This window comes from Astyanax mexicanus, chromosome 5 (genome assembly GCF_023375975.1).
Source record: "Astyanax mexicanus isolate ESR-SI-001 chromosome 5, AstMex3_surface, whole genome shotgun sequence".
NCBI lineage: Eukaryota > Metazoa > Chordata > Actinopteri > Characiformes > Acestrorhamphidae > Astyanax > Astyanax mexicanus.
The window spans coordinates 19,605,874-19,631,312 of NC_064412.1; the positions used below are offsets into that span (position 1 = coordinate 19,605,874).

Sequence of the window (25,439 nt, forward strand, 5' to 3'; positions counted from 1 at the left end):
CCAGCATTACTACTAAACTTTTACAGCCTTTCAGAGAGTATAAAATGTAATTAATATATATATATACACTTTTTCAGCCATGGTAAAACGAGAAAAACAACACAGGATAACATCTCAGTCTCATAAATGGAGCTAATTCAACTGAAAAAAGGGTAGGCTAAAAATGCTGATGTGCTTTTTGTGTGTATATGACTGACAGCTCTGAGGTTGAAACAGTTACCACAATCCAGGAAGGAGAAAAAGGTCAAAAGAAAAATATTCTTTCATAGCAACTCTTCTGCTTGTCCACAAAGAGATGTTGCATACGGCACAGTACACGTGTTAAAAACCCTTATTTCATCACACACTGCGATGATTTCACTGTGTCCTATCATAAACACAACAAACGTGTGAATTAAATACACTTAAAACTCACATACTCATATTTAGATGGGCATTTATTTACAACATTCAGGAAACAACCATGTCAGCCATCTAAAACAAAGCAGTCAGACTATCCCATCTCAAAACAGTCACAAAGTGGTAAAACATTCAGAAATAACCATGTAACCCATAAAACATAAATCAGTCAGAATGTGTCCAATCTCAACAACAGTCATAAAGTGGTAAAACATTCAGAAATCAACCATATAACCCATGGAAAACTGAGCAATCTATCTATCTCAAAGTATCTCTCATTTCAATAAATAATTTTCTCATTTTCAGTCCTTTTTTCCCAAATATTTTAATCTTACAAGACTCATAAATAAAACAAATTAAATTTTTTACCAAGATAAACTGATCTTTTAAGATTTATAATTTAGTAAAGTGTAGATTTCAAAGAGAGATTCCTTAAGAGACAGTGAAGAACTTGCAATGTCATTTCAACTTATGGTTATATTTGAAAGAATTTACAATTCTTTGGTTGGCGTAGCAAGACTCTAGCCATTTCCTCCTTACAACGGCTGCCTGGGGATACTGGGTGTTAAAGTGCCGTAATTCCTATTAGAAAAGGAAAGAAATTAATTAGCAGAGCAAAGTAGCTGTTTACCCAACCCAACCTCAACACCGCAATTAAGCTATATCATGGTTTATTATATAATCATGGTTGTAAGGCACTGCATGACACACCTGTATTTGATTTGGACTTTCCACTTCTGCTACAATATGAGTAACCTCTGAAGTCATGATGTCTTCTACGTCACCATCATACGTACAAAAGCGTTAAGAAAAATATTCAAAATGAGAGAAAGAAGCTGTCTACAGTGTCCAACTGGGCCTCTTAACTAAATATCTGCATATCTGCACAAAACAGAGTTAACATATTATAATTTGGCTTTTTGGCATGTGCTGACTGCAGGTGTATACACGTCAAGCATAAAGTTACATTTTATTAATGTTGATTGAGTTCCACATGAAAAATATAGCTCAGTAACTTGTTCTGTAGTTAGGCTGGCAGATTCTTAAGGCCTACTTAAGGCCTAATCTATTTTTTTCCCCCCACACTTGCCTCAGATGTTCTTTCCCCCTATTCTTTAATGTATTTTCATTTATGCCAGAAGCCAACATGTATGTTCGTGTTCTCTGATTTGCCGATATGGTATCTTGTGTGCAAGAAAATAAAAAACCCTTCTTACCTTTTATTAGAAGTTGATATAAAAAAAGATTCTACTTGTTTTCGAGACAATGGCACAAAAATGCTAGCATCATCACAGCAAAGCACAAAGATCAAAGGATATGCAATAAGGTAGCGTGCAAGCGTCTTCTTGTCAGTGTCACCGATATTGTAGAAATATACATGAACACCATTCATGAAATCAGGCAGGCCAGGAGCTCCTTTACCCTGGGGTGAAGAGATTGAGCTCTCTGGGGACTCCATGGCAGAATCACAAGGACTATGACTACGCCAGTAATACAAAGAAGTTGATGCCTGAGATGATGAGGCCTCCACAGTAGACTGTGAGGGAGTTTGCTTGTAGTAGTATCTAACAGTTCTGTTAAGGATGTTCAAACTGCTTCATGGTATTTTTAAAAGAAACCCTGAAACTATAATTAAGTGTAAACGGTGGGCTAGGAAACACTCTCTCATTTAAGTGTGATCTATAAGGATACACAAATGTGGGGATGCCTCTGTGGGCTAGGTGCTTGCGTATCAGTCTCTCAGTGCCATACCAGTTGAAACCTTTGGTGGAGTGACCAATTCGTGGGAGATGGACACTTGCTGGTGGTGGTTAAAAAAACACATGCTTATTGTTAACTTGATTACAACAAACAAAAAAAATAAAAATTAGAAAAAGCAGTAATTCACCTTCATGAATCTCAATACTAGAAGATGTATGTTATTCTGGTAGAGTTTAGCTTAGACACTCAATTTGTATTTTTACCCTTACCCCCTTGTTTTTTAGAGTAGTAGAACTGAGTTACAAGGGTAAGTGATTGAAATCCTCCCCCTAAACATAGGACAACCTAGGAGTGTGCAATATTGGGAAAAAAATAGATACCGATATCTTCTGTCATTTTGCAGATACCGATATTAAACGATATTTTGCATTATTTATGAATGAGTTTGTAAAAGCCTTATATTGTACTAGCTTGAACTAAAAATATATTAAAATAATTATTTACACATTATATTATTGAAAGCAATTTATTTACCTCGACACAAATAACAAAAAACTAAAATATAGAATCTGACTATTTAAATCGTAATAAATGTATCAGTGTGTTTGCTGTTTGGTGATTTCTGCAGCATACATAGATAAACTATAAACAATATGTATTGCACATTCACAAAAAAAAAACTTTTTCTTGCATTTCTAAACCATTAACTTACTGTAAACAATATGAATTGTGTAATTTGTGACTGCATTATCTCTTGCAGTCTGCTGCCTTTTTTGTCGTAGGGCACTTTTCTATTGAGTGACTCCGTTAAAGTTTGCGGAGTTTGTTTTGAGTACCTTAGGTGGCTGTCTTGGGGAGCGGGCCCCCAAAGCTTTTCATACTCCTCATACTCTGTGCGCTGGTTTGATGGAACAGGTTAGTTGTCGAGCTATCTTTAGTGGCAACCGCTTTCTTACAGAGTTTACAAATTGCCGTTGTTTGAGTAATATCCGCCCTTTCGAATCCAAACCACCTCCACGCGAGTAAATATTATCCTCGTCTGGGAAATTAAATCCAGGGTAGTGGACTGAGAGGCTGCCGGTGTCTGAACTTCTTCCTCTGAGACAGCGTATTCGCTCATTTTCAGCGTTGTTTTAGCCAGCTAAACTAGCGCTAGATTTAGCCTATGCTAGTACAATGTATGGGCACACTCAATACACACGCACAGCAAGCTATTCTAAGGCTAGACGCGTGGAGTCAATGCGCTTTGACTGATGTTTTTTCCCCTCAGTGTTTAGCATACTCGACAACGTCAGCTTGCACATCGTTAACACAGCAATTAAGATATTATCGTGGACAATATATATTGCACACTCCTAGGACAACCCTTCAAGAACATATGTTGTCAAATTAAATAAATAAAAAGAGCACTGTCAGTTAGCAGTCTCACTAACTGCTGATGAAGCATATTCCGTGGAATGCAACTTTTTTGCTAGCTAGTAAGCTACCAAATAAACGACTAGACAAAAGGGGCTATAATACATTAAAACTACAATAACATAAGACAATGCAATGGTTACCAAAATTTTAACAAATACAATTAAAGTACACTTGTGGTTTTCTTTGGCCGCTTGTGCAGCCACCTTGCCAGATTCTTAAAACTCTGCATATGGAGTGTGACATGTAGCCCACTTCACCCTAAACATCTTTCCCAACAAGAATCAGGATACCCTTACGCTAGGTGTGTACGTGCAACAGGATTGGGCCCAAGTTCATAAATAAATCTATGCTGACTACAAAATGAGACAAGATGACGTTAAAGTCCCATAAGCCCTGGCACATGCTGATCATCTGGTAGTAAATCTTCACAGAGCTAGATATTTTTACCTTTGAGTTTCTTGGCAGCCCTGTAGATCTTCTTGAGACCCTTTTCCAAAGCAGTGAGCTGAATGCCTGACACATTGTTGGACTTATCTCTTTTCTGGGCAACAATGAGTGCAAGCTACAGCAACAGGTAGAAACAGAATAAGCACCTGGCTTAACCCTGTACTGTATGGATGATACAGTGATTTATAAACATTCATGCAGTGTAGAAAACCATGAAATAATGAGTAGCTAAAAAAGACTAGATTTACATAACCACCTACAACACAAAGAACAGAATGTGAGAAAGAGACAGAGTATTAAAGAAAATGGCTAACAGTAGTCTGACTTACATGGTCTCGCCCATTTACTGTTGGCTGCTTGTCTTCAATAGGAAAAAGCAGCACATGACCAATGTCTAAATCTGTAACAGAACAGGAAGAGCTAAATCAATCATGAAAGCAGTTACTAAGATACTAGTTATAGCAATGTGAGTCAGACTGGTTGATGGATGTGGATGTTTCCCACCTTCCATATTTCCAGCTAGTTCGTATTGTTTCTTTGCCTCATCAGAACGGACCTCCAAGGCTGTAAACAGCCCTCCTTTGCCCCATCGCCCAGAGTCATCTACAAACATAAGCATAAACAGATTATCAAGGACCAATTACAAAGATCTCCTTTCTAATGGCTTTACCTTGTTTAATTTCCACTGATGGATTATAATGATGAGGCTGTCATTACCAATCTATTTTTACACAATTTATCAGATGAATGCATCTACATACCGACACAATGAACAATAATGGCATCCATCCGTGGAGTCTGAGGGTGGGTAACATCACCAATTACATAATGAATTTCTGTGTCCTCGGAGTCTGTAGAGTTCACACTGCTGTTTTCACCATCTTCATCCACATCCTCTCCCTCGCTATCAGTAGAGGATAAGCACAAGGACTTATACCCACACAAGTCCCACCGTGCCATCCTGTCATAGATACAGAGCCTTTTGAAGTTCCAATAACATAAAAATAAATCTTTTTTCTTTTGCTCTGATGTGCCTCAGTAAGCTATTCCTTCACTGTGACTAATCAGTGACAAAGAATTTAAAATTAGTTGTTAGACAGCAAAAGCATTACGACAAAGAAATAAAGGAATACTTCACCCAAAGCACTAATGACCGACACTAAACAGAATTATACATTACCTTCTCTGTTTTGGGAGAAAGATTATGCCTAAAACTTCTTTCTTCTAAAATCTCTATTTGCATATTTCTTTTCTGCTACACTGTGATACAGTTTTCAAATTTCATCCCTCATCTCATTCCCACTCCCTGTCCTACAACTTCTCGTTATATTACCGTCACAGATTGGGCACATCTTTTCATATATAAAATGAAAACCAATGAGAATCTGGTATTATCTGGCATGAAATGTGTATGCTTATTATCTAAAGAATAATTGTCTAAATTTTACTTTAACCAGGGCCACTGCTTTCTTACTTGTTCTTGTATATTTCTTCTTCTCGTTGCCTCTTCTTCTCTTCTTGTATCTTGGCTTTCTTAGCAATAGATTCCTCTTTCTTTAGGCGCCTCTCTTCCATCTGGGATTCTGTCAAAGTCCTCTTTCTTGACGGGGTTGCCAGAGGCTCAGCCAAAAAGCTCTGTAGACACAAATGTTCAATAATCAGCCACGATGTGATTTCTTTTTGAAAAAGGGTGAAAATAATGATCCTTTGGTTCTAATATATAGTAATTACAGTCAAATAAATCTATAAAGCATATAAAGGCTTTACATTTTTTTCAAATACATTTCCAGCAGATAAGAATATATAAAAGAAAAAAGACTACAGTTTTGAGAACTTATTTTTACAACTTTAACACCTTTTCAAAATATATATATATATAATTTTTATAGGCAATTTTCATCAGTTAGATTAAATAATAGTCTGGCTGTCAGTTTGTTCTTTTCTGTACAGTCTCAAAAAATAACGTAATGACCTACTCCAGTTTTGCTGCGTAGTGTTCGGCCATCATTCACTAAATCCATTTTCAAAGCTAACTCTTCCTCGAACAGACATGTTAATACTTCCCGGTCTTTTGCACTGGGGGTTTTGGAGTAATCCTTCCCTTCAAATTCGTACATATGGCCTGGGGAAGTGGAAAATGGTATTCAAATGATAAATCACCAAATCAAGGACTGTATACTAATTAAGGTAATCACTAGGGCAAGTGTCATACTTGGTCCTGCTTTCTCTTCATCATCTTCAACTGGAATCACAGGTTCTTCATCCATCAACCAGCAGCCATCCTTAGAAGAGCCCAGGATCAATTTAAGGTCCACATTCTGAACTGAACTGGTCTCTGTCGACAGCAGCTTATCCACTCCAAACGTTAAAATGTCTCTTAACTGCAGACAGAGTTGAGAGTCGACACATTTTGTTAACATGAGGGTTTGTCTTTAAGTTTTTTTTAAAGTCGAACAATTACAGTTTTTATTAGCCCCCGTTTCTCATATGTCAATTCAAAGGGACCACCATATAACAACCACTGGCCCAATATTATTATTTGGGCAGTGGACAATTCTCAGTCACACTGATAGTGGTACCATTTTGGTTGGGTGTTCAATCGTGGGTATTATGCAAGAATGGATAATGTTGGGATTTGTTTTCATGCCTATATCCTCCTGACTACCAGGGAAAAAAAAGTTTAGAAATCTTAGATTTTTTTTATTTCCCCAAATGTTTTAAGATAAATAAAGACATTTACAACATTAAAAAAAAAGTATTTTAAAGATAGTGTGTCCACTACAGTGGACATGAGAACTTCAAACATGTGAAATAGAATGATATTTAAAACATTAAATCAAAATGAAAATAGCAAACAATCCACATAAGAATTAGTCAAACTTAAGCACATAAATGAGTAAGACTTTCAACATGTTTGTGCTGTTATTTTTGTTATCTTTATGCCGTTATCCTTTGTGATCTTTGCTGATTCATGGGGTATGATATTTCAAAAAGCAATTCCATTTCTTAGAGACACACAGAAAAACCTTGCACTTGATCACATAGGTCTTGCTCTTGCAACCAGTTTGGCGACATCTTGAGGCATGTGTTTCATCCACCATCTGAGGGAGATGGGCGGCCCCGTAGTATCTCAGAGCAGCATTCGGCTGTGGCTTCCACTTTTGGTGTTCGGGGGTGGGAGTGTAGTCTTCATCACTGTCACTTGCAACTCTTGCTTGGCCCTGAGCAACTAGCTGCTCATCAAGGAGCATCTTGAAATCAAGAAATTTCTCTGCTTTCTTCTGCAGGATCTGGCAGTCAGTCCTGTACTGAAACCGTGCATTGGTAGTTGCCAGATCAAAAAAGTGGAACAGTGCACGTACAGTCCACTTCCTGCTCTGAGTGGCCATCCTGTAGTAGTTCAGCATCCTGTCGGCCAAATCTACACTACCCATATTTGTTTTGTACTCAGAAACTGCCTTTGGTCTGGACACCTGGACGAACTTCTTGCTTTTCTTCGACCATCTTTGGCGCGTATCCTGGGGCTCAAAACCAAAGGCAGTTGATGCCAGGGCCACTGGCTTGTTGTCCATCCATTTCAAGACTGCAACTTCAGGAGCAGGACTTCGATAGACCACCATCTGTGATGCCCCTCTTCCTTTCTTTTGGAAGGCCTTGTCGTCTATAAATGTTACACTCAAATGGAACTCTGTTCTTCATGAGAGTTCCAGTACCGGTCAACCCTTTTGCCTTTAGGACTTCCAGAAGGTTCACACTTGTGAAGAACCTGTCAAAGAACAGGTGGGTTCCTTGGGGAACAGTCTCTACCAAATGAAGGACAGCTTGCTCTCCGATGCACCCTTTTGTGACACTGAAGATGGTCTTGCCTTGATACACAACGAAGTCTAAGATCAGCCCATAAGCCCCTTGGCAGCCCCTAAGATCTGCCAAGACAAACACCTTCAATCCTGTCGGATATGGTTTGCCTGGTACAAACTGGCGCACTGGGCAGCGACCAGTAAATGGTATCATTTGCTCATCGATGCACAATTTTCCCTCTCTCGGAAGGCTCAGACATCCTTGACGAACTTTGGCGAGGAGGGGCCTGACTCTCCACAAGAGATCTCCTTTTTTGTCATCTTTAGACACATCAATCTCATTGACCATCTTAATGGAATTTCGTATCTTGTAGAATCGATTTCTTGTCATTGATTTAGCCACAATTTCCACCCTGGTGTTATTCGCCCAATACATTTCGATATTTGGGTAGCCCAGACAGCTCATGTACATGGAATCTCCGAAGAAGGTTTGCAGCTCTTCAGGAGTGGTGTTTAGTGATTTTCCTGAAACAAGCACTTCCATCTGATTGGTGCACATGGCCATTTCCTCAAATACGGTGTCGCCAATGTATACAGCATTTTCCGGCGATACATTTCCTGTCCAATCCGGTGGGCTCGAGCTTCTGCTTGTAGGTCATTTTGGGGATTGAAATCACTGTCCACAAAAATCACAGTATCAGCTGCTGTCAGGTTCAAACCAACCCCACCTAAACACAAACAAACATGACTCATTAATCAAGGAGGGACAAGATGTGGACATCAGGCCAAAGGCACTACAATGAACTTGTTCAGAACAAATACATTTGAATATACATTATATATATATATATATATATATATATATATATATATATATATATATATATATATATATATATATATCTTGGAAAAGAATTAAGAGAACACTGCAAAGTTTTCTAAAAATCAGCATCTCTACATGTATGACGGCCATTCCATTCCAGTACACCTCATTTTACTTAAATTTAGTGAAAGTTTTTTTAATTTAGAAAGTAATTTAGTGGTGTCCATTTTTGGCGTGTTTTGGCATCATTTGGCTGGACAACTGGACAATCAATCAGCTGTGGGTTGAATCTAGAGAAAAGTGTTAAATAAAGGTGCTGTTGTACTCAAAGACTTATGAATACATTCAGAATAATATCTTTTGTCATTGACTTAAATAATAACATAGACCTAAATATTTCAAGTGAAAATATTTTCTGTACATTGTTATTTAATTGATAGATATGATAAAGTAAAGGTGTACATTGTAGTCTTGCCCCAGAGAGAACAGTGGCTGGAAGAAGAGGAAGGTCCGGATTCCTCTTCCTCCTCTGTCTGCTCTTGCCCTGCTAAACCTTCATCCTCAGAGCTGTCTAACACATCTCTCTCTCCTCTGCCTTCTCCTTCAATACTTCCATCTTCCTTCTCTTCTTCTGACAGCTTAATGTCTGAATTTCCCTCAACAATTTGCAGCAAAATCCTCTCTGCCTCTGATAATGAATCCTGCCCTTCTCATGTTTAAAAAAAAACAGAACAAAATCAAAAACATAACTACCAATGTCCACTACAGAGGGCATGTCTTAAAAGCTTAAATATTGTAATGAAACAGGGTCACACTGACTTTTAAATAGATTTAACATGTTCCTAAGAGATTTATTTAAAATATAACACAAAATTTCAAAACAATATTTGTTGAGTTTTAAGTATTTTGCACTTACTTTTCCTTTTGCCGTAAAATGCCCCAGTGGTGAAGGATGCCATTTTCTTTGCTGAGAAAAAGGAAGTTTCTAAAACTTCAGTGTTTTATTTGTGTTAAGTAACACATATATATTGTTTGCATTAGTACTATACGTGACTTTTACAAACACAAACTGTAGTCATGAATGATGACGAATGAGAAAACATGGCTGACACAAACTCTCCATATCCACAAGGTAAGTGGGTGTAATAAAGACAGTAAATATAAGCAAATGTAAAAGACAGAGCTAAAAAAAGAAATCACTTCTGGAGCAGAGGCAGCAGTCTTTGGATTCTCCAACAGAGAGAAACGTCCCTCCTCGATCACTGTGTTGGTGAGTTGCAGTTTCGACATAGCGCGCGAGTAAATTATCTCCTCCACTGTGTCCTTACCAAGGAGTCGGATTACTTTTACAGCCCTAAAGAGACAGAAAAAAAGAATGTCAATGTGTGACCAAAAGAAAACCCAAATACAATAAATAAGACCTTTTATTGTAACACCTGTTTATTTTCTGGGTCAGACTATTTTCATTAAAATTACTGAATTTCAATAAGAGTTGGGGGGTGGGACTACATTAAGTATGAAAAAGGACCAGTGGTTCAAAGAGCATGAGACATAATTTTCACAAATGGATTGGGCACCACAGAGTCCAGATCTTAACCCCATTGAGACTCTGTGATGTGCTGGGAGCAGCTTTGTGCAGTGTTTAACCAAATATGTAATTTAAAAAATAGACATATTTTCCCCAGCATTTTCCGGCGATACCTTTCCTGTCCAATCCGGTGGGCTCGAGCTTCTGCTTGTAGGTCATTTTGGGGATTGAAATCACTGTCCACAAAAATCACAGTATCAGCTGCTGTCAGGTTCAAACCAACCCCACCTAAACACAAACAAACATGACTCATTAATCAAGGAGGACAAGATGTGGACATCAGGCCAAAGGCACTACAATGAACTTGTTCAGAACAAATACATTTGAATATATATATATATATATATATATATATATATATATATATATATATATATATATATATATATATATATCTTGGAAAAGAATTAAGAGAACACTGCAAAGTTGTCAAAAAATCTGCATCTCTACATGTATGACGGCCATTCCATTCCACTACACCTCATTTTACTTAATGTGCTTCTGATAAGGTGATCACCTGAACCAAACCTTATTTAACAAGAAAACTATTAAAAAAAAACAAAAAAAAAAACACTGCTGTGGTCATCACAAACCTCTTGCAATAGGACAAGCTGGATGACAAAACAAGTGCTGGGAATTGGAATAAAAAAATAACTATTAACCATGCCAAAGAAAAGTCTTTAAAGAAAAGAAGGGCTCAATGAGGGATACAGTGAGTAAAAATTCTAAGATGGCAGTTCATTACAACAAAGACAAGGAGCAGACATTGGAGACAACAAAGCTATAGACTGGCAGAGGGCGAAATTGACTTTCCACTGACCGGAATGAGTGTCATCTTATTAGAATGACAGTCAGCAACCTCAGGACAAAAGGAATAGCACGTGGCAGCTGGGGTGACGTGCACGACAAGAACAGTTGGTTACACACTCCTAGAAGCAGGGCTCAATTTATGTAAAGTTAGAAAAAAAGCCTTTTATCAATGAGAAGCAAACGAGAGCCAGACGAAAGTTTGCAAAAGACCATAAGAATTGGACCATAGAGAACTGGAGTAAGGTCCTTTTCTCTGATGAATCCAATTTTCAGCTTTGCCCAAAACCTAGTCGCCTAATGGTTAGATGGAGACCCATAGAGGCGTGCAAGCCACACTGTCTTGCACCCACTAAAATTTGGTGGAGGATTGGTGATGATCTGGGGATGCTTCAACAAGGCTAGAATTGGGCAGGTTCATCTTTGCGAAGGATGTATGAATCAAGCCACACACACACATTAACAACATCTGGAACGTAATCAAGAGGAAGATGGGTAATCACAAGCCATTAAACAAAGCTGAACTGCTTGAATTTCTGCCCAAGGAGTGGCATAAGGACACCCTATGCAGTGTAAAAACCTAGTGGAAAGCATTCTAAGACATAAAAATTTCCTAAAAAATTATGCTTATTCCACCAAATATTGATTTCTGAACTCTCTTTGAGTTAAAATACTAGTACTGTCGTTTCTAAATGAATATGAACTTGTTGTCTTTGTATTATTTGAGGTCTAAAAGCATTGCATCTTTTTCGTTATTTCGACCATTTCTTATTTTCTGCAAATACACACTAAATTTCTGTTTGGAATTTCGGAGACATGTCAGTAGTTTATAGAATAAAAGAACAATGTTCATTTTACTCAAATATATACCTATAAAGAGTAAAAGCAGAGAAACTGATAATATTTAAATAACCTCTGATTAGACTGAGAAACTCATAACAGTCTTCTGTTAGCAGTGTATGAAATTCTGACTCTTCCACCGATCTCAATCAATAGAAGGACTAACACTTTTGCTCTAGACTTTCAGTTTGAATATGCTCATGTAAGCTCTGAGTCATAAATATTAGCTCCTGTTTAGAGAGGGTGATGATTAAGCCTGGCATTAGGCCCAGACATTTCTATTGGCAATACTTATCTATAGAGACTAGAAGTTTTTTACTTTTTGACATAATAGGAATTTCAAGTAAGAAAAAAAAAATGGAACAAAATATCTTTTAAGAATGACTTTCTTTAAAAGTGAAGAAGGTTCTGTCCCCACAAGTTTTCTTTGTATAATCACAGTTCCAGTGTTCTGGCCTCTGGCAGAATCTATGAACCCACCAGCTTTGGTGCTGAGGAGAAAGATGAAAGTGTCTTTGGTTTTGAAGTTCTTGATGGCTAGATTGCGCTCCTCTCCTCGGACTGAGCCATCAAGGCGCTCATAGCCGTAGCCTACCAGAGAATGAGATTAAAGTGAGCTGCAGTTTAAAGAACAGACAGTACATTCTTGTGCATACAGGATGTGATACTCAAACCATAGCTTTAGATCACAGAACAAGATAAAGCTAAAAACACACGTGACAGCTGAAAGAAATGCATAGAAATATGTAACAACTTTCTTTTTTGTTCATATAAACAAACACCAAAAACTGACAACATACAAAATATATTGTGTTTTTATGATTGTTTTTAAAACAGAGGTGCAAATACATGAAACAACAATGTAAATGTGAGATATGCAAACAGTATCAGGACTGTTTGGCAAATCCTGAAGTCTATGAAGTGTTGGCCAAAATTATTTCCATGTACCAACCAGTCTAGGCAGAGATGAGAACTGACTTGGACAGTTTAGTGGAGCCTGAGGCATATTATAATTTGTGGGTTATTTAAATGTTGTTACTGTTATCAAAAGGTAGTATCCTACAAAGGTATTAAAAAAGGCTGTTGTTTTTGGTTGTGTTGATGAGTCTGGACAGTATATGCAGTGTTGGGAAGGTTACTTTTAAAATGTAATCCCTTACAGATTACTGATTACATCACTCAAAATGTAATTTGTAACGTAATCAGTTACATTACTTCAAGTGAGTAACGTAATCTGATTACTTTGGATTACTTTAAATATTGTCATTTTTTAAGCCTGAATGAATGTAGCAACCACATATTGCATATTATTCTTTTATTTTTCTTTCCAGTTAACAAATAGATAAACAAATAAAACAGCCTTTTCAATCACTCTATAAAAATACTTATGAAACCATTTCATCAAACAATTTTATAAAACACTTCTATAAATTGATAATAAAATCATTAAAAACCAAACAATGTAACAACAACTGTAAGCTATCTATTTGCAGGTTTGCCTCCAGTGTAATTTTGACAACAAATTGTGATTTAGTCTTAGTCATAGTCTTGTGACGAAAATAGTATTTAGTTTTAGTCACAATTTAGTCATCTGAAATGTTTTTAGTTTTAGTCGACTTAATGTCATAAGAATATAGTCGACTAAAATTACAGTAAATTTAGTCGACTAAAATGTAAAGGGTGTAAATGTAAATGCTTTTTCATCAGTTCCCTTGAATTATTAACTCTACATGTATACAAAATGAAACGTTTAATAACCACTTGAGTAATATTGTTAATGTTTGAAAGTGAAATATATTTATATATGATTTAATATATATTATTATTATTATTATTATTATTATTATTATTATTATTATTATTACTATTATTATTGTAGGTGTGTGACTATACATATTTTACATTTAAAATTTTGCTCTAGAAATCAGGTCATAAAACATCTGAATAGTTAAATTATAGTTTGAACAGAGCTGTAGATGCAAAAACTTTTAAAGGATCTAGTTTCATCTCCAGCATTAACCCAGCACACCTACTGGAGCTACAGTCTATAAATGAACACACCTTCACACACTGTCCTGTAGAAATGCTCTCAGGATGTACAGAGAGACTTCATGAGTTAAAGTGAGAAACTTATGAGAAAGTGCTGTAAGGAACTTTACACAGACTTTTGGGTTCATAGATTCACTTATTTTATTGTTTTATTTTCGTTATATTATTGAGTTCCTTTCTGACCTGCTGCTGATTTAACACTAGCTATATCTTTCCCACTGTGAGACTAAACAGATGATCTGATCTTAATGAGTGAGTTCTGTATCAGTTCTGTGTTTTAGTGCACTGCTGAGTTAAACACACCATCAGCTCATGAAATAACATCAGTATTAAAACGCTGATCTCTGCATGGAGGAGATCTGTGTGACTCTGGTCTGCAGAAGCTGAAAGATTAGTGGTGTTTTTACCGGTAATGGAGTCGCTCCACGCGGTTTACACGTTATCTTGTTTTTCGCGACGTCAAAGGAGAAATATATCGCCTCTCCCCTCTCTCTCTCTCTCTCCCTCTCTCCCTGCTGAACTCTGTCGAGTTAACTTCCAGTCGAGCTCCGTATCGACAGTTTAATTCCGCGCGGCGCTGCTGCAGGAGAGGCGGGTACTCCACCTTCGCTAAAGTAGCAGTGATTGGATCTCTTCCTAACTGGTCCCTACCTTTCACAGAACTAAATCAGTTCTGATTGGATTTCGTCCCTGCCAAACATTTTCGTCTCGTTTTTATTCGTTGACCAAAATGTCAGTTAATTTCGTCTCGTTGTGTGAGCGTAGAGCCGCTGCCCCTCCTCCCTGTGTGTGTGCAGCGAGACGGGAGGAGGGGCAGAGAGTTCCCTGTCATATCAGAGCGATTTCACCGCAAAATGTTATTTGCGTTTTGTCAGTGTTGGATTGGAAGAGCAAAAATAGGAAAGTACCGCAATGTAACCCTTTTATTTTAGCAGAGTAACTGTAATCTGATTACCACTTACTGAAGCAGTAACTGTAACGGATTACAGTTACTTATAATTTGTAATCTGATTACGTAACGCCGTTACATGTAATCCGTTACTTCCCAACACTGAGTATATGAGAGAGCATATTAAAATATGAACACATACCTCTAAGCTCCGCATATTCTTGAAGATAGTCCAACATTAACGTAAACTGGGAGAAAAGCAGAACACGATGACCACTGAAAACAAACGATGAAACATATTTAAACAATTTTGTATTCCAGCTCTATTTGTCTCTGCTTTCATTTATGAGATATGAATGTGTTCTAAAATACTTAGAAGCTGTTACTTGTGATAGACTGATGTGCAATTTCTTGCCTAATAACTAAGACCATCTCATGCTGCTGAATATTATAATTGATACTACTGTAACAAAAAACCCTTGTTTCCTTCTGCTCTGGCAATGTTACCCAACTCTGAGGACTGGTTTTACCAGCAGGACATCAGAAATCACTATGCCCAGCACATTTTAGTTGTTTCGCCCGTTTACTTAAAAAAAAACAACAACAAAAAAACACTGTACCTGTGGCTTGTAAATGAGTTGAAAAAAATAATACAATACAGTGTATCACAAAAGCGAGTACACCCCTCACATTTCTCTATATATTTAAGTATATCTTTTCATTGGATAACACTGACAAAATTAAACTTTGACACAATGAAAAGTTGTCTGTGTGCAGCTTATATAACAGTGTAAATTTATTCTTCCCTCAAAATAAATATAAACTCAATATACAGCCATTACTGTCTAAACCACTGGCGAAAAAAGTGAGTACACCCTTTAGTGAAAGTTACTTAAGTGTCATTATTTTGTGTTGCCATCATTATTTTCCAGAACTGCCTTAACTCTCCTGAGCATGGAGTTTACCAGAGCTTCACATGTTGCCACTGGAATGCTTTTCCACTCCACTTCCACTGACAGCATTAGGGAGCTGGCGAATATTCAAGACTTTCCTCTTGGGGATGCCCCAAAGATGGTCGTCTTACAGGTGTGTTTGGGGTCATTATCATGCTGGAACACCACACTGTGAACCAGTTTTCTGGAGGAAGGGGATCATGCTCTGCTTCAGCATTTCACAGTACATATTGGAGGTTATGTGTAAATGTGTAAAATCCATGTCCTTTGTTGACATGTCTTCAGCAAACTGTTTGCAGGCTTTGTGTACAGACTTCAGAAGAGGGTGACAGTCATTGAGACCAATTTGATAAATTTACACTGTTATAGAAACTGCACACAGACTACTTTACATTGTGTCAAAGTGTCATTTTGTCAGTGTTGTCCCATGAAAAGGTATACTTAAATATTTGCAGAAATGTGAGTGGTGTACTCACTTTTGTGATACACTGTACATTTGCAGGGCAGGGGGTGCCAGGAGCAGGCTTGAGAAACACTGGGTTATAAGGAACACTGGAATGATGTAAAAATGTCAAAACAGATTAGTCTTTAGAATGTTTCCCCCTCGCTGCACCTGAATGTTAGTCGCAACAGTAGTTGCAATAGTTGAAAATATATACACTGCTAAATCTATGGAACCACTTAGACAATGCTGGGATTTTCTCTTAACAATATCAAGAGTTTAAGAGCCAAAATGGGGTGTCAAAATAACTGCTAGTAATATTATCTTTAAGATTGGGTTATAGAACCATAGTTATCAATTTTTAACACCTAAATTTGCATTCCATTCATAATTTGGCTGTTGCTCTACCCACGCCTGCTGCTGCAGTGTTTTTTCTGTTAATACTACACATATTAGTTCTTTAAAAAGCCACTCACAATATTAAAAGTGTCATTAAAAAGGCATACCCCTCTAGCAGATATGCCAGCATATGATCCAGCAGAGAAAGCTTCCCACTGGCCTCCACCACATGCTCCCCTACCACATATGGATATGGCTCTACACCTTTAGAGTGAGAAATAGAGAGAGTGAGTGAATGAGCAAGCATGTGAGAAGGAAGAATACGAAGCTTAAATTGAAAAGCTGCAGAAGTACAGCGGTTACAGCTGGCCCAAGGCACCTCATTAGTTGGAGACTAGCCTTGATCTCTACACTGTTCTGCCCTCAATGTGACCAGGACCTTTTCTGTGACACTAACAGCAGTGGGATCTCTAACAACTGTTTGTAGAAGGGTCTTACTTGATTGACACCCAAGCTGTTTTCAGCATTTGAGACACTGCTTTTCTAGATGCCCTTAAAGTTTCTGAATCAATTAGAAATGTGTGCATTTTTGGGTGCTGTGACACTGGAGGTATGAGGTTAATACCAACTGCACTGTGAACCAAACTGTAACGTTTGAATACCTGCAATCCGCAACAATAGATAGTGATGTTATTTCTGAGTGTTTAATAATAATAATAAAAAAAAAACAAATAACAAGGCAAAAAAAAAACTAACAAACAAAAAAAACTATTAAGTGAAAATCATAACCAGCAATGGACACATTACCTCTTATAAGGTAAGGGTGGTTCACACACTTCCTCAGCTCCATCAAAATATTATGGAGCGCGCGTGTTTTGCCATGAGCTTCAAATGCAGCTGAAATTAAAAAGTCAAGTCAATAACAGAAATATGTGTAACGTAGATCACTGCTGTCACAAACCCCTGTACCTACAGTAAGTTCTCATGACAGACACAAATGTTTACTTACACCTCACTCGACAAAAAAAAAAAAAAAAAAAAAAAAAAAAATGTTACATTTCCATTTTGTTCTCCTTCGATAAAAAACAGTTTTACCTGTGTCTTTCATCAGAATGGATTTGTAGTGTTTTTTCTGCAGGGCAGTCATTCCGTGATAAACCACCAGTTCTTTCTTCTGAGGCAGTTTTTTCTCCACCTCGTCCTTGACCCTACGCAGCAGAAACGGTTGCAGCACCTTGTGGAGCTCTTTCACTACACACACACAGTTAATAAACATGTTAACTCCCCAAATGGGTTACACAGTAAAACACAGGTGTAAAACAGCCATTGCAAAATTGGGGAGGTGCGCATCTAGAGGCAGCGTACGTAGGTTTGATGTAGAAGTATAAATTGGCCTTTATATTTTCATTTTAACGTTCCTCCGTTCGTCAGAGCAACATTATGATGCTGCTTGACAGTGGGGGTTATATAACACTGTAGTCACGTGTTTGTGTGCGTGTATGCTTGTGCGTACAATTGCATATCTGGGATACTACACACATTTGGACATACAGTGTAATTTACAGAAAATATGTGTCAACTTAATATCAAATGTATGTAGGTAAAACTATCTGAGGTTAATTACTAATAGACTCTGATACACAAATTCCAGCTTCTCCAAATACCAGGTTCTCTACTAAAATGAAATGTCTCCATGCAGGTGATTAAGCATTAAATATATTTACGTAATTAGCTTCTGAACCATGCTGCTTTACCTAGTGTATCTTCAGTTTGCACATCTGCATAACTACTGACAAATTCTTCTGTGGCATCATGTGGGAACAGGCTGGGCTGAATGAAGGTGAGGAGGGAGTAGATCTCTTGCAGATTATTCTGGATTGGAGTTCCTGTTAACAAAAGTCTGAAATCTACAGAGAACTACGAGATTATAGAAAGAGAGAGATAAAAAGAGAGAGAGTCAGTATGTTGTGATGTGCTACACAATAATCAGCTATTAAATCGAGCTAAGGTACATTAGTAAACACCATCTTTGGTGATAATAATAAAGATATGGCCAAAACCGACATGAACAGTGTAAATGCCACTGTCCGTGGTATATATAATCACACACTGACACTAATATATTATTATAATATAATATATTAATATATTATATCGGGTAAAAAAATGGTAGAGTTGAGAGTATTATAGGTGTATTTTAGACCTTCCTCAGTGTAAATTTATGCACTCGGGGCGCAGGGTTGCCTCCTCCAATATGGCGGCCACGCAGGCACGCCAGGAGGCAGACTTTGCAGCATCTACATATATGATATCTATGCTTTCCCACCAGCATTAAACACAGTCTGAAAATGTTAAGTAAATTTAAGACAATTTAAGACCTTAATTACACAGATTTTAATTTAAGACATTCTAAGCCCTTTTAAGGACCTGCAGGAACCCTGTGCATTTGCAACCTGCAATGAGAGTAGAAAAGAATGGACAGCACAGAGTCTCTCAAAGAGTGAAGCTACAACCTGCCTGCAGTATAATGTATACCTCTGTTCATCCCCCCTACGTTTCAATGACACAACAGCCCATTTTCCATTGCATGTATATCCTTTAAACAGTCTTTCGATCTTTAATGTCTATTCCCAACAGTTGTCCCTGTGGCTCATATCAACAGCAACATTACATGTACAGGGCCAATTAATTATCCAGTGTCCAAGAAGGCTTTGTTTCCCTAGTCATTAGAAGTATTAGGACAGGAAGCCAAAAGACTGACTTTATATATAGCTAGCTAACACATCAACTAACCTCTGAAAGGGTTTCATGGAGCTTTGATGCTTGGTTCTTTAGTCTGTGAGCCTCATCAACAACCAAAATTTTCCAGTTTCTCCTGCAGGGCGAGTAGAGGGTCAATGTTATTGAATTACACTGCAACGTAAAAGTAAAGTTTTGTTTGCTTCAACTAATGCAATCAATTACCTTTTCAGCCACTGTGCATCCCTCAGACAAAGCTGTAAAAAGTAGGAGAAAGATTAAGTAACAAGACACCAGTTACATGCGTAAAAAATCCCTCCCCTTCAAATCTGTGTCCGCACCTCATAGGTAGTTAACAAGACGTGGAATTGTTTGCTGTTAATCTCTCTCTGTAGCTCTGCCCTTTCTTCTTTATTCCCAGTGTAACAGACCACAGACAGGCTGGGGCAGAATCTGACACAGAACATCACAGAAATCTAAGGATAGCTTTTTTTACAGTGGATTTCTGCATACACTGCAAAACTTAAAAAAAAATTAAGACGGCTATATTAGTTTTAATAAAAGGGTTTTATAATCTAATTATATCAAACAAAGTCAGCTGCTATCCATGTCTTACCTCTCCAGTTCCTGTTTCCAGTTCTCCAAAACTGTCAGAGGACTTACAACCAGAAATGGACCATCCATGCCAAGAAAACCTCGGGCATACGCCAGCAGGGAAATTGTCTATTGCAGAAGAGGAGAAAAGCATATAAAATGAAAAAAGATAATCTAAGGAAATATAAAAAAAAAAAAAAATCACTTTGTAAATGATAATTTAAATTATTAAGAGCAAAAATATCCAAAACAATCTAGCCATTTGTGAAAAAATATTTGGCTCCCCATCAAATATCAGTCTGGAAAAGGTTACAAGCCATTTCTAAAGTTTTGGAACTCCAGCAGACCACAGTGAGCGCTATTATTCACAAATGGAGAAAACATGGAACACTGGCCCTCATGTGATAATTACGGGTAGCTAATATTTCATGGTATATATATATATTCATACACACTGCCTGGCCAAAAAACAAAACAAAAAAAGACATCACCTTTAGCTTTGATTGCGGCACGCATTCGCTGTGGCACTGTTTGGATAAGCTATTTTTTCACCAAGATCTTGCATTAATGATGTTAGAGTCTAATTGCTGTGCAAAGCCTTCTCCAGCACAGTCCAAAGATTCTCAATGAGGTTAAGGTTGGAGTTTGTGGTGGCCAATCCATGTGTGAAAATGTCTTTTTCCTGAAATATGCTCATGTCATCAGGGAACAAAAAACTCATTGATGGAATAACCTGGTCTATATTCAGGTATATATATACACACACACACACACATATGACATTGCCTAAGTATAGTTAAAAATGAATTAAATTAAACATGCTCAATACATCCTTAATAAATAAGGTCCTTTGAATATATGCCAGAACCCAGACAAACTTTTCCCCCTGTTATACCCAGTTATACTATTATATTATTATTATTATATAAGAACTCTTCTCGCTTAGTATCTTACTATCATAGACTATTTATTTCTAAAATCTCAAAAAAGCATGTTCCTTAAAGCTGAATTACATAAGACTCAATATACCCACGGTTAATATACCCAACACAGAACAAGGGGATAACAGTGCACAGTAAAAAGAATCTTGTGATGTTTAAAACACTTCCCACTGACCTGACAGGTCTTGCCCAAACCCATTTCATCACCAAGAATGCATCCTTCAAGAATCCCCATGCCTTCTGATAGCCACTTAACTCCAGCAAGTTGGTAGGAGCGCAGCTTGATTTCTGATGAAAAACAAAACCCAAAAAATATATGGATGGGAAAGCTGCACAATTATGAAATAGTTAATTGTATAAAAAGTTAAATGTATAAAAAGCCGTTGAGAAAAAAAAAATTAACTCAGTGAGATATCCTGTGTGTTGGTGTTACTGCCTCTACTTTACAAGGAAGGCTTTCTTATAGATATGAAGCAATGATGTTAGAATTTAAATCCAATGCTGAATTACTGAGATCAGGATTTTGAATTATCACCACCCCAGCTCATTCCCAAGTCATCCCAGAAAACACAGTTCTAATGCTCCACAGTAGGGGTGTGCCATATCATATCGTACGCAATAATATCGCCAACATTTTTGAATATCGTGAACGATATTATACCCTGAAATACCGTGCCCTATCACCCACCCCTAATGATCACAGCAGGGTCCTACTTTTTTACTGTTTAAGCAACAGTAAAATTCACACATTTCTCATTTACAATTATATATCTACTAGAGACAGATTATATTTGTCCAGTATCATTTATTTTACTTTAATCCTGGATATATGGACATATTTGGAGTGCATGATTAGTATCATGACATTCTGGATCATTGACTTCTGTTAGAAAGCTGCTAAAATTCTTGTATTTTTTATATCTCAGTTAGGGGTGTGCTGTATCATATCGTATACAGTAATAAAATGTAAGTTTTGTTTTGTTGCAGTAGTGTATTTTTTATTTTTTTTGTCATATCGCCAAGAGTATCGTTATCGCAATAATACCATGAAATATCGTGATATTATTTTAGGGCCATATTGCCCACCCCTACTCCACAGTTCAATGTTGGCAGGCTTTTTATTCCTTGTCATATTTGCCTGACATTAGGCATGGTGACAAAATGTTCAGGTTTACACGCTCCAGAGAGACCTATTCTATCTGCAATATTTCCCTACAGGGACTACACAAAACAACTCAGAAATTAGTACAAACCACAAAAGTGTCAAAAAAGCCACTATTTCTTTTGGGGTAAGTTTCATACTGAATTCATTTAGGGTTTTTTTATTTATTTTTTTTGTTGGAGTATACAGGGCCATATTAACAAATCTCAAAGTCTTTGTAAATATTTTTTAGTTCTTAACTTTATACTTAAAAATAAGATAAATATTGTGTCAAAAAATATATTATCCTAAGCAAATTTTAAGAACTGTTCTCAAATATATTTAATGACCCGTTCACCAAACACCCAACTTAATGTTTCCACCACAATTATTTACAGTGATTTACAGTAGTGGAAGTACTTTTCTCAACATTTAGTTAGATTTTTTTTTTCTCTATTCATCACCTTAACATATATAACTGACTGAAAAAAAAAACAAATATCTGGTGTGCTTACGTGTTTTAAAGGAAACAGTTTACACAAGTAAAAAAACAAAATCCTTTTATTTCTCATTAACTTTCTCGAAACAAGCTTGGTCAGAGTTTATCAGTTCAGATTTCTGATTCAAGCTCTTACACCGTACACTTCAGTATTCCGTACAGTCGATCTTTTCTAGCGATAAAAAAAAAAAAAAAAAAAAAAAAAAACTACTTCCAGGTTATGTGTGAAATATAGTCTGGGGTCCTTGTCAGTCAGTCAGTCTTTCCATCAAAACTGGTTGAGTGACCACCCACGTTGTGTTTTCTGTTGAAATCCCGGTAGGTAGGGAGGAACCGCCCGCACTGCCCCGAAAATGGTGGGTGGGGAAGGGTTAACAACGCTGAGGCTAAGGGGTGGGGGAAACTTTATCGACTAGTTAATGTTAACTTTGGCCCTCTAAAGCACCAAATGGGGGGGGACATAGTGGTGGGAAAAAAACAGTTCTCGCAGGTGCTGAAGTACTGCTACCCAAAGGCGGCCACACCTGAGAACATCAAAGGTGTGTTCAGGAAAGCTGGCATATTTCCTACTTGCCCACAGGCAATTGATTTGTCCCAGGCGGTGAAACTGGCTACCACAAGCCCAGCAGCCACATCAGCTACCACCACGGGGGCAACCTCAGCGGACACACCAGCTGCCACCAATTGGGCAACCTCAGCGGCCACTTCAGAAGCCACTGTGAGGGCAACCTCAGCGGCCACTCCAGCAGCCATTGTGGGGACAGTCTTAGTGGGCAGCTCCACCAGCCCACCATCCTGATGCCTTGTCCAACGTGCCACCACAGGCCCCCATCAAACCCTCTAGTGGATGCTGGGGTGCTTCCACCAGGCCTGGCCCACATCCTTGTTCCTCCTCGGTTTGAGAGTGGAGTCCGCCGCCTTCCAATGCCTGCTCGCATCATCACAGGTGAGGAGTTTTATGCCCTCATGCAGCAGAAGCAGGCTGAGGAAAAACAGAAGGGGGGAGAAAAAAAGAATGAGGAAGGAAAAGAAAAAAAGTAGGACTGAGGCAGCACAGGAGGGAGGACCCAGCTCTGTAGAGGTGGAAGGTGGGCAGTGTGCTTTCTGCTACAGTATGGTGCCACCCGATTCACATGCTGAGGTCGACCAGTGGGTTGAACGCAGCTCCTGTCGGCTGTGGTTCCACAATATATGCATGGATTTAGAAAAAGTGCCACAGGGTACTTGGTACTGCCCAAAGTGTTCACTGTATAAATGTTATTAATGTTTCTGTGATTTAATAAGTTTGAATTTTCATTTTAATCAATTTTAATCATTCATTGTTCATGCAGTTTTTGTTTTAATGTCCAGTTGCGTGACTGTTAAAACAGCATCTTATTAATACAATTATATGTTCAATCAGGGGTGAACAGGGAGCAGGAAAACTTTAACTTTAAACTTTAAGCGTTAAACTGTGCAGGCAGTTTGCCTCGAGGACCGGGTGTTGATATTTACATGTTCTTAATAAATATTTGTCATATTCCTGTTTATAAATAAATGTTTAACATACGAAAGTTTTTTTTGTGTAAAACAATGTTTTGGGTAATTTATGTTGATTAAGTTACAATAAATTTCGCTTGGTGGGCAAACAAAGCAATGCTATCTGAGGTGATTTCATCATACACAAGACGTTAATTTCATGTGTTAACCAAAAACATTTTTTGTAATACTATTATAAAACTTTAAATTGTAATTTTACTTACCAGAGGTGACGGTTTGCAAAATACAGCCACCACGAGTGAAAGGAATACCGTTGCTTGATTGCTGGCAGGTGTACGGAATACTGAAGCACCATTTTTTTTAGGTTTTCTTGAAAACTATTGGTCCAAAAATAACCAATCAAAATGTTATTGCATTGTTTGACCAATCACTGCAGCCTATTTGACCGCGGGTATTTCCGTGATTTCCACTTAAATGCGGAAAATACCGGAATTGTGTACGGAATACCGTTCTCTTACGTTAAACTAACCTAATTTAGGTTCAGGAAGAATAGGGCACCCTTTAGTTACAGAGGTTTTATTCAGAAATGGAGCGGAGTGCTTAAGAAGTTTCATTTAATTGAAGAAACACAACTTTTACTTCAGATTGGTGTTAAGCAATGAGACATAAGGACTGAGGAGTGTCAGGACAGGCACTCTAGTGCACTTATAACGCTACTAGTTTAGCGTTAGCTAGTTCGCTAGCTACACTGTAAAGGCGAGTAGCTTAAGAAGAATACAAAAATAAACAAAAATAAACAAATAATCTAACTTAGCGTTAACTAACGAAGCTTCGTAGTTATATATCTATAACCGAGAGCCTCTGTTTAGTCTATGTATCTTAGTTAACGCTAGCTAGGTCAATTTGCTAACGCTAGCTAACTTACTTATGCTACTTAGTTTAACTAGCGAGCTAACTGCTCTGAGGACTGGGCGACATTTAAACGTAACTTACGTTGTAACTGAAATTTTATCAGTATTGTGACTGTGACTAACTAGCCTAAACTAGGTAAACCTATAGAATGGCTGCTGTTCTCTGCTGGTTCACTCAGCTTACACACCTCTCAGTCCCCAAGTATTCAAATCTTTTTCTGTCCAGTCTGACTTGACTCTTTCCGGTAAATTCTGAACTGCTTGAAGGAACTTCGACATTTTCTTCTTCTGGTGTTTTCTCGCCATTTTCAGCGCAGTTTTTTCACTTTTCTCTCAGCGACCAGCTGTTGTTTCTCTACGCGCCACTCGCGCGCCTCTGTCCGGAGTGGGCGTGTTCAAAAGGCAACTGACCAATCAGCGCTTCAAGAACACTTCAAAATAAAAGACGTACTTATACGTCGTATATAAACAAATAGTAATAATCCTAAAATGTTGGATAATAAAAATAGTAAATCAAAAGGCAACAACAGATGAAAAAATAAAACTACCTAAATTAACACTTATATATAATTATATATATAATTAACTAAATTAACACTTATAAGAAATATAAATAAGCAATAAATAAATAAAAAAAAATAA

The 25,439-nt window shown here is 37.6% G+C and overlaps 1 protein-coding gene across 3 annotated transcripts; it reads right to left on the bottom strand.

Annotated features, from left to right (window-relative positions):
* Nucleotides 1-419: 419 nt before the first annotated feature.
* chd1l (chromodomain helicase DNA binding protein 1-like) lies at nt 420-25,216 on the bottom strand. Of its 3 annotated transcripts, none has more exons than XM_049479092.1 (26): nt 24,986-25,106; nt 22,702-23,389; nt 20,943-21,055; nt 19,849-19,955; nt 19,574-19,685; nt 19,458-19,489; nt 19,287-19,368; nt 18,248-18,410; nt 17,589-17,744; nt 17,301-17,390; nt 16,661-16,757; nt 14,962-15,035; nt 12,302-12,412; nt 10,288-10,402; nt 9,787-9,940; nt 6,179-6,347; nt 5,943-6,088; nt 5,441-5,601; nt 4,728-4,927; nt 4,471-4,569; nt 4,296-4,366; nt 3,967-4,081; nt 2,092-2,200; nt 1,719-1,964; nt 1,111-1,192; nt 420-981 (listed from the first exon to the last, which is right to left on the bottom strand). In XM_049479092.1, the coding sequence occupies exons 3-26, from the start codon at nt 21,000-21,002 to the stop codon at nt 859-861; spliced, it is 2,874 nt and encodes a 957-aa protein (XP_049335049.1). In that variant the 5' UTR covers nt 21,003-21,055; nt 22,702-23,389; nt 24,986-25,106; the 3' UTR covers nt 420-858. The 3 variants fall into 3 exon arrangements, with proteins under 3 accessions (XP_049335049.1, XP_049335048.1, XP_022531537.2); XM_049479091.1 differs by lacking the exon at nt 24,986-25,106 and adding an exon at nt 24,150-24,976; XM_022675816.2 differs by lacking the exon at nt 22,702-23,389 and having other exon boundaries at nt 24,986-25,216.
* Nucleotides 25,217-25,439: the final 223 nt, after the last annotated feature.